Consider the following 12,041-nt stretch of genomic DNA (forward strand, 5'->3'; position numbering starts at 1 on the left):
GAGGAGTGTACCATCATTTATTAATAACTGATGGTACACTCTTTTAATAACTGATGGTACACTCCTCTCTTCGGCGCAGGCTTATAAGTGAGAAAGTGGAAGGAGTTCTCTTCGATATGGGATACAAGGTGTCAAGCCAAACAATGTTACAAGGCAAAAAGCCCTTGGCCCGAGAGGTGAAAATCCTGAGTACCCACAATACACAAACCAAATTATCCAAAAGAAAAAACATATTTAAATCTGAAAATTAAATCAATATAATCATTAATAAATTACCCACAAAATTGAACGAACCCATCTCAATCCCTTAACCATACCAACACAAACCCACAATGGACCTAGCCGATCCAGACCGAGAAAACCCAAATCTACCCACCACCTGCGACCCAAAAAAACTGAACCAACACCACTAATTTGGTGTAGCCATCAAACCTAACCAACCCGATCTAGGTGTGCATGTTATTACACATGTTACATGCTCACAAAGCCTTAAACACATATGCCCAGCACTTACCCTATGTTTTGCCCTTTAACCTCCACATCTCATTTTTGTGGATCAAGCGCCGTTCAAGATGCTCTTAGCTTGTAAATCGGAGACTTCAGAAACCCCATCTCTTCCTTAATGAGACAGGAATCGATCACGAACAAGAAAACAAGCGGTGGTTGCGGCGACGACTAGTCGATTTGGTTGTCTTGGGAGTACTCGATAGTGGTGTAATAAGGGAAGAGCTCGGCGGGGAGGTTGTTGTCGGAGATGGAGGCGTAGTTGGGAAGGAAGTGGTTGCACTGGAAGCAGAAAGGGCAGATCTAGATCTTGGCGGCGAAGTCAACAATGGCGAAGGGGTTGAGGATAGAGTGACATGTGCGGCAGTGGAGAGGGGAGTAAGGGAGGAGAGTGATGTTCGAGAGAGGTCTGATTGGGAGTAGATGGCGGAGACTGGGACGACGTAGTTCGAGGATTCTTGCTTCGTGCTTGGGATCACGTTCCATGGCATTCAAACTCGTTTCGGGATTCTAGTTCCAGGAATTTTGCCATTTTGGGATTTTGAATTCCTTCTTTTTTGTTTGTTATTGTGTTTTTAAATTTGAGTTTGTGTTTGGTTATGAGTTTGTGCTCTTATGTTTTTGTGATGATGTTTAAATTTGTGATCATGTTATTGTGTGTTCTTGTTCAAAATGAATTAGATCTGAATTGATGTATTTTATTATTTTTAATTTTGTTTTTTCTTTTTTAATTTCGTTAAAATTGATTAATAATTTTTTTTTAATATTTAGAAGCTGACATAGCATTTTTTAAAATGCTAATTAAAATTTTTTATTATTTTTTAATTGGCCACGTCAGTATTTAATGTGCCAGCAATGCACTCAGTTTGCCACCTAAGCAAATTCTATTAGTAGGCTAATGGAAAGGACCAAAATGGAACGCGTTATTGATTTATGGACTAAAAGTGGTAAAATTAAAATGTAGAGACTAAAATTTAAAAAAATAAAATGAAAATAAAATATAGAAATTAAAGGTGCATTTACATCTATTTTGTAATATAAATATTATTAACTTGCCATTATTATGCCTTTGCCAATAGTAAAACAGGACAATCGCTCAATCAATGTTTTTTTTTTTTTTTTTTTTTGCTGAATACTCAATCAATGTAATGGATGGTAGACAATGAAACCTTCAAATGGTAGGAAACAATGAAACTAACCTGATATCTCCGTGGAAATACCCTCACTTTCCTTGAAATCTTTCTGTTTCTCCCACTATAATCATATTTGTCTTACTTGGCAAATGTGACACAATTAATGGCAAAAGTGACACACAATTATGCAAAAGCAAAATTCTACAGTGAGGAGGTCTCAAAAGTTGTCGTTTTAGACTTTTTCAGCTTTGGATTTTTTCAGCTCTAAAGCATGTGTTATGTCAGTTAAAGGAAGGCCCATTATGATTTGATTCTTTTATATGTATGAACAAGAACCAAAAAAAGAGAGAGAGAATATTATATTACATTTGTGTGTGTCAGAGAGAGAAAGATAGCTTTAGCTTTTCTTTTCTGTAACGTTGTATTATAATAGACCAGACAAACCCAGCAAGGACACAGGAGTTGCAGTTTCTTCATATTTAGGCCTCTTCTACTTCCCCCCATGTGATTTTAAGCCCTGTCTACTTTCACTTCCCATTCCTCTCTTCTTTCTTTAAATCTATTTTTCTATGAGTCGTGCTCATTTCTGAGTTGGACTTGGCAGAGAGTTTTGCCAGGGAAGCAAATCTAAGTACTCAAGCTTTCTTTCTCTTTTCTCTCTCTCATATCCAAGTGGCTTCAAGAACCAGACACCCAGATCAAGTTGAAGGCTTTAGAAGCTGATCTTGAAACTTATGGATGATGGATGCTTGAGTTCATCTTCACTCAGTTGAGGTAGAACTTAGAAGACTCTTTTCTGTATATCAATTTTTACACTGTCTGCATTTCTCTTATTTAGTAGTGAAGGCTCTAATTGTTGCATGGTAACATTATAGTCATTTCAGAAAGAAAGTTTCATTTTTTATCTTTTTGGATTAGCAAAGAAAAGAAAGAAAAGATTTTGGTTTTAATTTTGGTATCATGAGAGACTTTCCTTCTTGTTTTGGTGAAAACGGGGTACAAGTTGCTGATTCATCATCTTCAAGTAGTACAACTAAAGCTGCTCAAAATGTGGTAACTTGTGTCTATCAATGTAAATTACATGGTCGTTCTTGCTTGATCACCATTACATGGACCAAAAGTTTGATGGGTCAAGGCCTTAGTATTGGAATTGATGATTTGGCCAATCAATGCCTTTGTAAGGTTGATATAAAGCCATGGTTGTTCTCTAAAAGAAAAGGGTCTAAGAATTTAGAAGTGGATTCTAGTAAAATCGAGATTTACTGGGACTTAACTAATGCTAAATTTGGTTCTGGGCCAGAGCCAATGGAGGGATTTTATTTAGCTGTTGTGTTTAATCAAGAAATAGTTTTACTGCTTGGGGATTTGAAAAAGGAGGCATACAAGAAGGTTGACACCACTGATCCTATTCATTCCAATGCAATTTTTATTGCTAAGAGGGAACACATATTTGGGAAGAAGCTTTATGGGGCAAGAGCTAAATTTTGTGATAAGGGGCAAATGCATGATGTCACAATTGAGTGTGATACTGTTGGGCTTAATGATCCATGCCTTGTGATCCGAATTGATAGTAAGACAGTGATGCAGATCAAGAGGTTGAAGTGGAAGTTTAGGGGCAATTACACCATTGTAGTGGATGGTCTTCCAGTTGAAGTGCTTTGGGATGTTCATAATTGGCTCTATGGGAATGCTATGGGCAATGCAGTTTTCATGTTCCAAACTTGCCTCTCAGCTGAGAAGTTATGGTCTAGCCACTCTATATTTGATCCTTCAGTATTAACTTGGTCTTACTCTCAGCAATTTAGAAATTCCCAATCACAAGGTCTTGGTTTCTCACTGATTTTGTATGCTTGGAAGAATGAATAGCAGTGTATCTTTCATTTTTGAGTGTGAACAAATACTTGTAGCTTTGCTTTGATTAAAAAAAATGCAAATTACAGATCTCCATTATTCCTTATCATTTTACTTGTCAAGTAATTCATAAGTTACATAGCATAGAATTGTCACTCTTGCATGATTTTATTAGTTCAACTAAGAATTCTAGTTTTGATTTTTTACTGAAAACTGTTTGTTGAGAATGACTAGTTCTGCAACACTCTCTTGGCTTATTGGAATATACCAAGAAGATGTTTTTGAGAAGCAGTTCCCTCATCAGTGTGATTAGCAAAGAATTGGGAACCTTTTTTCAAAAAGAAGAAAAAGAAAACAAAAGGTTGGCAAGCATTTACTTGATGTATTCCTTCAAGTTACAGGTGTCTAGATTGTTGGCATAGAATATGAATCTTACTTCTGGTTGATACAGATTGAAAGTTCTCCAGAATCCATATATATATATATATATATATATGAAATTCATGGAACAAGTGCGGCGAATATTTCCCATTGTGTGTGTGCACGCATACACGAGTTTGATAGGGTGCAAGAGGCAAATTCTTTGAACTGGAATTTGAGGCTCCTCTTAAGAAATTTGTGGTAACTGTTGGAAAATTTCAACTCGCAACTGACCTTTAGATGTTCATGGAAAATACTGTTCTAATGGATAATCAAAATTTTAATGTTGAACTATGATCGATTCCTTGCATTCATGTCTCCTAAATTCTGTGTTTACTAGCTGACCCATTAGATAGCCTACAATCTGATTAATATATATACTACTATATATCTATAGGCATGGCATTAAGTCACAACTTGAACTTGATATTAAATCAGTGTCCTCTGTACACTCCAAAAGAACCAGAATTATTCATTTTCTTGTTAGGCTGCGTTTGGTTGGGTGTAAAATATTTTCCGGTGAAAATATTTTCGGGAAAGGAAAATATTTTTGGGTGTTTGGTGGCATTTTAAAAAATACTTTTAAAAAATATTTTCAGGTGTTTGGTTGTAATCTTGAAAATATTATAGGAAATACATTTTCTACTTGTTGCTCACATTTTCTCAGCTTCCAAACAAATATATAACATCATTTCTCAACAGAGAAACACAAAAGAAACAAAACCCAAAAAAAAAAAATCATAAAATCCGGGAGAGAAGAAGGAAGAGAGAGAGGCGAGATTGCGATCGCGAAGGCGGCGCGATCATGAAAACCCAGCACCGGCACAATCGTGAAAATCCAGCACCGGCGCGATCGCAAAACCCAGCACCGACGCGATCGTGAAAACCCAGCACCGCACGATCGCGAAGGCGGCGTCGGTGCTGTGGTGCGATCTCGTCGGCGTGTCTGGGGTTGGGGCGCGAGCTCCTTATCTCTCTCTCTCTCTCTCTCTCTTTGTGCGTCTGTGAGCTCAGAAATGCTTTGAAGTGAAAATAACAACTGAAATAGTTTTACGGGGGCCAAGAGGGGTATTTTATGGTCAACGCGGAAATTGAAATCCATTTGACCCAATTTTCAGTGCTTACCAAACACATAAAGGAGTGTAAAATGATTTCTTTTGCATATATTGTAGGCCACATTACAGATAACTAGATTTCTGTACTCTACTGTGAACCAAAGAGTGGTGGAACCAGTTCCTTATCAAATGAGTGGAGAGTTAGGAAGCTTGACTTCTTCCTTATTGACATAGAGGTTTTTATAAATTTATTTACAACATTGCTCCAGATTATATTATGGGACGTACAAATATGAGGCATTGAGAGGGTCCAGAGATTTGATACCTGACTTAAAATGGCACCTTTTCAATTTATCAAAAGAGTAAATAAAAATAAGTTTTGAAACAGAAACTTCTTTTGTCAATTCAAGGCACTTTTCCCTCCCAAATTGGGAGGATAAAAAAAGTGGGTCTGGAAGGGAATTTAATTCTTTTTTTTGGTAAGTAAGCTTAAATCAATTTCACTTCAACAACGATCAACTTGCTTTGCTTTGCAATGGTACGATAGACATGCTATCCCTACTGTCAAGATCTATCTGCATGTTAATTACACCAAGCATAGAATTTTGATAGCTTATAAAAAAAAAGCAAAGAATTTTGGTGTAGAATATCTTAACTCTTCTTCCATCCACTTCTCTCCCTTTTACTTCTTATGCAATGCAGCATTGGAGGGTCAGACCTTTTTTTTTTTATATACTTTTTCTTTTTTTATGTAAAATTTTTAGTTATACTTATACCAACATTGATTCAATCGTCTCAACAAAAAAAAAAAAAAAAAAAATCGGATTAATTAATGTTCTAGAATATTTATTTCGTTAATCAGGATAATATCAAATTGCATTATTTATATATATTTTTTATATGGAATTTGGTTTTACAAGTTAGGACTCAAAGTTCAAGTAGATGCAAAAAAAAAATCCTCGTGAACTTTTGGATATATATATATATATATATAGATCAAGGAAATTTAAGTTTGGGGGGATTATATGGGTGAACAGAGAGACAAGCCTAAACAAGGATGTAGGCCTTTAAGGAAAAGTAAAGAAGCACTTAAGAGTAAAATATGCTCAAATTCAATATTATAACTTCGAAATTTGATTAATTGGATACAAGATGGCCTTCAATTCAATAATGACAGTTCCTATGGATAAAGCTAATCTCAATAAGCGAAAAAATAAAAATAAAATCCTAAGACTATGGGACACAAATAAGTAAAATAACAATTTAAAATAACAGAATCTTATTTAGCATGTCCATGCCCATCATTGGAACACTAGTGGCCTCCATAAACTGTATACTAAAACAAAGCAGGGAGAGATGTTATAGCCTATCCTTGCAGCCTAACCCAAAGTTTCCCAACTCAATTTTTGGTTGATTTGAAGTCAGAGACAGTGAGATCTAGCAGTACAATTGATGTTTAGCTTAAATCACTGCCATTTCCCAAGCCAAATGTGTCTTCAACACCACTTGCCACCCTCTTTCTTCGCTCGGCAATCATCTCTGAATATGCCTGACAAAAGAGAATAATTCAAAATTCAATTCCTTCCTTTCTTCTTTTTGTTTCTGTTTCTATGAATGCATATACTAGAACAGCTAATCCAAATTCTATATCTTTCTAAAATTCCAAAAGGAAACAAACAGTATGTGAACATGTTTTAAAGAATCCTGAGCAGGTTTATGTCTATCTATTTCATGGTTCTTGATCATTCCCTCTAAATTCTAAGCAAGGGAATAACATGATTATTGTGAATAACTATTCAACTAGAAAATATCCACTACAAATCAACAAGAGAAATATGAATTCATCATTCCAAGCAAGTACAACATGCAGTCCGTGGTTTTGTGACCTTTTCTAGATGCCCCATTGCCATCGGTTTTCTAGAATCAGGACACCAATGTTTTAAAAGAGAAACACTCATATGCATGCAAACAACTTCCATATACATGTCAAATCGTGCATGTAAAGCATCTCGTCATGAATCAGTAAGTTCAGTCATCAGAAAATGTTATTTCAGCAACTAAAATTCAAGAATCCCAAATCTATAATGTCATGAAGCCCTTTCAAGAACCAAATAATCTTATGGATAATGGTTCATAGTTGCTTCAACAGATGTATCTTATTTCCATAGATATCACAGTAAATTTTGTATTTTTTTAATTGTAAATAAATTAAATGTTTTCGTTGAAGTAGAAAGGGAGTATGTATAAATGTTTGTGTGAGAGAGTGACTTCAACTATTATATAGGGTTCCCATCCCCTCCAAATGTCTCCAAAATTTTTAAAATCCAGTATAAGAAACAGAAACTGCTTCAAGCAGAGCATAATTAATTAGCATTTTCATGCTCCAAAAGAAGAAATAAAATGGGGGAGGGAGTTGAATTATTTAAAAAATCATACACTAGCAGAAGATGCACAAACCTGTGGATATGAATACAAAAAGATGTACCACCATGTGCATATTAGTAAGAGTATGACTACTGTGACTACTACCGAATTCCAAATTAACCAGCTACAAGCAATCACCGATGCTCCAGTTAGAATTATGGTCCATGGTTGACACCTAGCAACAAAATGATGGAAGGAATAAAATCAGATAATAAAGCAAGCATAGATGCAAAAATGGTCATTTTAAGATATAAGCATATTCCTTTTTATTTTCGAACCTCAACTCTTACACATGTCAAAACTCAAAATGCTCAATTCACCATAAGTTATTTGTTCAAAATATCAATTAAACATGCCTTGCCTGCTAAACAATTTTAGTTGTTGCTGCTCATCTCCACTTTCCAGTACATGAACAAAACTTATACAATACATTGCTGCTCTATTTAGTTGCCAAAAAGTGGAAGGAAGGGAAAGACAATTTGGATTACTAAAACTACCATTTTAATCCCAGATAGCTGTAATATCCCTCAGGAAATAAATGAAGCATTATTCAAATGTTTGTCATGACAAACTGTGAAAAAACCCTGAATATACATAAAAATTTTATAAGCACTTATTAAATGGCAGAAAGGATTCTTAGGAACTCATTCAGCTTAAAGTCATGTATCACACCGTAGTTAACTATATATGCTTATTGTTCAGATCAGCAAACTTGCATTTTATTCTGTCCATCTTCCACTAGATTCCTCTAGTAGTTAGCATTCAAAATTACAATCAGTTCAGGCCGCATTGGTTTTGACATGAAAAGTGGACCTATCATCTTAAATAGGACCAAGGAATAAAATTGAAGCCACTGACTATACCAATATAGCGCATGGCCGACCTTGATTAGTCTGTTGATGATCTGTAGCCGACCCCGAAATTTTGGGACTAAGGCTTGGTTGTAGTTGTTGTTACTGTTGTTGCCCATACCAATATAGTATGGGGTCTTTATTATGATCTCATGACTAGCCATCCTATCAAGCTCAATTACCATGTGTCAATGACTATCACTTTAAAATAGCACCACGCAAGGGGACACACATGCCCTCTTTTTCTTGATAATCTGAAGGTTACGGTCAGTCATCTGGACTATAATCTTTATGTCTTCAATTATCCAAAACCTAAAACTAATGTACAACTAAATTCAAAACTATGTAGGAAAAATTGCACTTAAGTGTGAACCTTAATACAAGTACCCACCAGAACCATTATAAACATTAAGAAAGAAGAATTCCAGTTCAGAGTATAATATACAGAATACAGTAACAAAAAACCAGGAAAGATATATATAATTCAAATTTCTAGAGCCTAGAGCAGAGGGTACTCTATCCATTGATAGACTCAAAAATAACACATTTATATGCATACATGCTTTTAACATAAAAGGCGAAACACAAAAAAATTAGCAAACTTTGGAATCACAGTGAAAAACAAAAAGGTAATGACAAACAATGAGAATTGTGAAGTATCAGTGAAAATGAGAGAGACCCATGAAGGGAAAGATTCACCAGGATGGTTTGGTGTCCCAGACAGAGTCATATTCGAGAGACAGGTAGTTGAGATACCCATCCATGTCATCAACACCACCGTTTTCATCCAAGAAAAGGGACTCTTTTGGGTCATTTGTGTTGCTCCCAAAAGCTATGGTTTTGGAGGGGAAGTGAAACCTTTGTGATTTTCTGTGAGTTGCTGAGGAGAGGAGTGGGTAGAATATGGGGTTGGAGAGTTGAGTTCTGAAAGTGGAAGAGGAGGGATTGGGTCGCAGTGTTGAAGATAGGGAGAGAGGGAAGAGAGATAATAGAGTTCCCATTTTCATTTTGTCGGTCTTCTTGTACAAATTGTATAGTAAAATAACTATCTGTCTGTTTTCTCTAAGTTCCACTTTAATTTAGTACTCCGTATATTTTTATTTTTGGGTTTGGTAAACTCTAGGCTTTTTTTTTTTTTTTGAGGAAAGTCTGTAGTAATTTTTGTAAAAATGTCTAACTTTGGTTGTACGCTCTGTTTGTTTCAGTATAAATATTTTCTAGAAAATAGATCATTTTTTAAAGAGTATTTTCTAGAAAACTGTATCATTTTCTAATATTTGGTAATGAACTTGAAAATGAGCTTAAGAATGCTTTCTGGTGTTTGGTATGCAAATTTTTATTTTTATTTTTATTTTTTTATATTTCTTGTGTAATTTAAAGCATGTGTATTATGTAAACCAACTAATGTAATCAATATAAAAAAAAAAAAAAAACCAAGAATGAATTTGGTTTTCATACTAAAATTTTGACAATAGATACAATCAAAATTAGTTGTCAAATTTTCACGATCTCTACCATTCATCTTGCTCATATATATGGACAATAACATACATACCTACATACATACATACATACATACATACATATATATATATATATATCAACCATTTGTCTATATACATAAAATTGACATGAGAATACATCTTTAATAAGTACAAATAACAATAACTTTTAATTGTTTATTCTTTTTGCTAGTACACTAATTGTCTACTATGGTCAACCATAAGTCTTTAATATTACTCGAAATTATGTATTTATATAATGTATCTATATAATATATTATCATTACATAGTATCTGCATAATGTATATACCAACAAATACATTCTCCTTAAACAATTATCATTCATTATATAAAAATATTATTAACTTACCATAAAGATTATCCTATATAAAAGCAATTTAAAGCCGGCACTATGTTTAAAATTTTCGTCTTTTACTTCATTTTTTCTTTCTTCTTCTTTTTTATTTTTTATATATTTTTAGCACTTTTATGTGCAAAAAAGAACTACCTGGAATCCATCGAACCAAAAAATTTTTAGAGAAAAAAAATAAAATCAAGTTTGAAATTCAAAGTAAAGAATTGGGATTTTGGTATAGAGGAATAAAATAATTACCACTGCAAATATGTTCTCTTTTGCAAGTTGGTAGAGAAGAATGAAATAATTATTGAGCAATGAGGGGAAAAAAATCTAATCAGAGAACTGTGTTATAAAGGGGAATAGAAACATGGAGAGAGAGAGAGAGAGAGAGAGAGAGAGAGAGATCTATAGAAGAGGGGAGACCAGAGTTAGTAACAATGAAGGTGTGAGGAAAGAAAAAGAAAATGGAAGAGAGAAAGAGTAAGAGAGCTTACCGTGAGAGAGATTGTTTTCCAAAAATTTTTTTTGGAAAACAACCTAAAGAAAACATGCATTATTTTTATTAGGATTTTTCTTTGATTAAAAATAGTTTTCCATTGACCAGTTTTTTTTGTGCTACCAAACACTAAAAAATGTAGAAAACTATCTTTACAAAAGATTTTTCAGCAAAACAAACAGAGCGGTAGTAGCTTAGAGCATCCACAGCAGTAGAGTTATTTTTTTAGCTATTTAGTACCATAAAAAGCTACTTTATCTATTTTACCTACTCATTTTACAAAATATGTTGAAGCAGTGGATCTATTTTAGCTTTCAACATAATAAAATTATATAAACACCACAATAAAATAATATATCTACAACAATAAAATAATACATCCCACTAAAAAAAACACTACAAACTGATAATGGCACTGTGACACAATTCACAACCACCCACAAAAACCTTTCAGCCAGCCACATCCACCTCCACCACCACCACCACTCCACTAGCAACAAACCGTCATTTCAACCACAATCCATGGTCACAACCAAACCCACAAAAAAAAATCAAACACCAAAAACACCATGTGAAGAAGAACCAAAAACACCCAAAAAAAAAAAAAAAAAAAAATTAGAAACCCACAAATTCAACAATCCAAAACCCATGAACCCAGAATTCCCACCGTCGTCAATCATGGCACCGTAGGGACGATCATGGCAACGATCATCTCTCTTTCGGCTTGGGACTTGGGGCTTGGGTTGGTGAGCTGGGTCGGCGGAAGGGGTGGGTTGGAGTTGGGCAGGTGAGCTGGGTTTGTGGCGGCATGTATCAGTGGCATGGGTCGAGGGGGCAGCGGTGTGAGAGGTCTGAAAGTTGAGAGAGAGAGAGAGAGAGAGTTGAGAGTTTTAAGAAGAAAAGAAGAAAAAAAAAAAAGGGAAAAATAATATTTTAATAAGAGGGAGAAGAAAAAATTATTTTTTTCTTTTAACTTTGAGCTACAGTGCACATCTATCTATAGATATGTACTGTAGCAAGAAGGTAAATTTTTTTAGATATAGCTCCACTACTGTAACCCTTTTTTTTGTGTTTTGGTGTAGCTAAAATAGCTATATAGCTATTTAGCTACGTGCAAATGCTCTTAGGATTATAATGACTGAAATTTTAATACATGCAATCAATGTGGGATAAATATCCCTTTAAAAAAAAAACAGTAATACTTATTAGAAAACATTTTAAACTAGTTTTAATACAATTTATATATATATATATATATATATTTGTTAAACAAATTAATTTTTTTCTTTTTTCATAAAAAAAATTCATAATATATTCCTTGGGTTGAAAGTTTATTATTTATTTTTTCTCAAAACCAAAAAAAAAAAAAAATTGTTTTCTTTATTTATAAATATAGTAAAAAAAATTAACGAGAACATATTATAATAGGCTAATTACAACTTACAC

General features: G+C 34.2%; 2 protein-coding genes across 2 annotated transcripts; one reads left to right on the plus strand and one right to left on the minus strand.

Annotated features, from left to right (window-relative positions):
* Nucleotides 1–1,989: 1,989 nt before the first annotated feature.
* LOC142612959 (uncharacterized) lies at nucleotides 1,990–3,597 on the plus strand. The gene has a single exon (XM_075785135.1). The coding sequence runs from the start codon at nucleotides 2,598–2,600 to the stop codon at nucleotides 3,501–3,503; it is 906 nt and encodes a 301-aa protein (XP_075641250.1). The 5' UTR covers nucleotides 1,990–2,597; the 3' UTR covers nucleotides 3,504–3,597.
* A 2,455-nt stretch (nucleotides 3,598–6,052) lies between these two features.
* Nucleotides 6,053–9,287, minus strand: LOC142612112 (uncharacterized). Its single transcript, XM_075784235.1, has 3 exons — nucleotides 8,938–9,287; nucleotides 7,421–7,562; nucleotides 6,053–6,512 (listed from the first exon to the last, which is right to left on the minus strand). Exons 1-3 carry the CDS (start codon nucleotides 9,243–9,245, stop codon nucleotides 6,420–6,422), a joined length of 543 nt encoding a protein of 180 aa, XP_075640350.1. The 5' UTR covers nucleotides 9,246–9,287; the 3' UTR covers nucleotides 6,053–6,419.
* Nucleotides 9,288–12,041: the final 2,754 nt, after the last annotated feature.

The sequence above is a fragment of the Castanea sativa genome, chromosome 10, assembly GCF_040712315.1.
Source record: "Castanea sativa cultivar Marrone di Chiusa Pesio chromosome 10, ASM4071231v1".
Lineage (NCBI taxonomy): Eukaryota > Viridiplantae > Streptophyta > Magnoliopsida > Fagales > Fagaceae > Castanea > Castanea sativa.

Bases quoted from the DNA above. Each gene is read 5' to 3' on its own strand.
- LOC142612959 (XM_075785135.1), top strand. From the start codon at position 2,598: ATGAGAGACTTTCCTTCTTGTTTTGGTGAAAACGGGGTACAAGTTGCT.
- LOC142612112 (XM_075784235.1), bottom strand. From the start codon at position 9,245: ATGAAAATGGGAACTCTATTATCTCTCTTCCCTCTCTCCCTATCTTCA. The intron at 7,563-8,937 runs GTGAATCTTTCC...TTTTGTTGCTAG, and splicing joins TGGGACACCAAACCATCCTG to GTGTCAACCATGGACCATAA. The intron at 6,513-7,420 runs GTTTGTGCATCT...CTCTTTTGTCAG, and splicing joins TTTTGTATTCATATCCACAG to GCATATTCAGAGATGATTGC.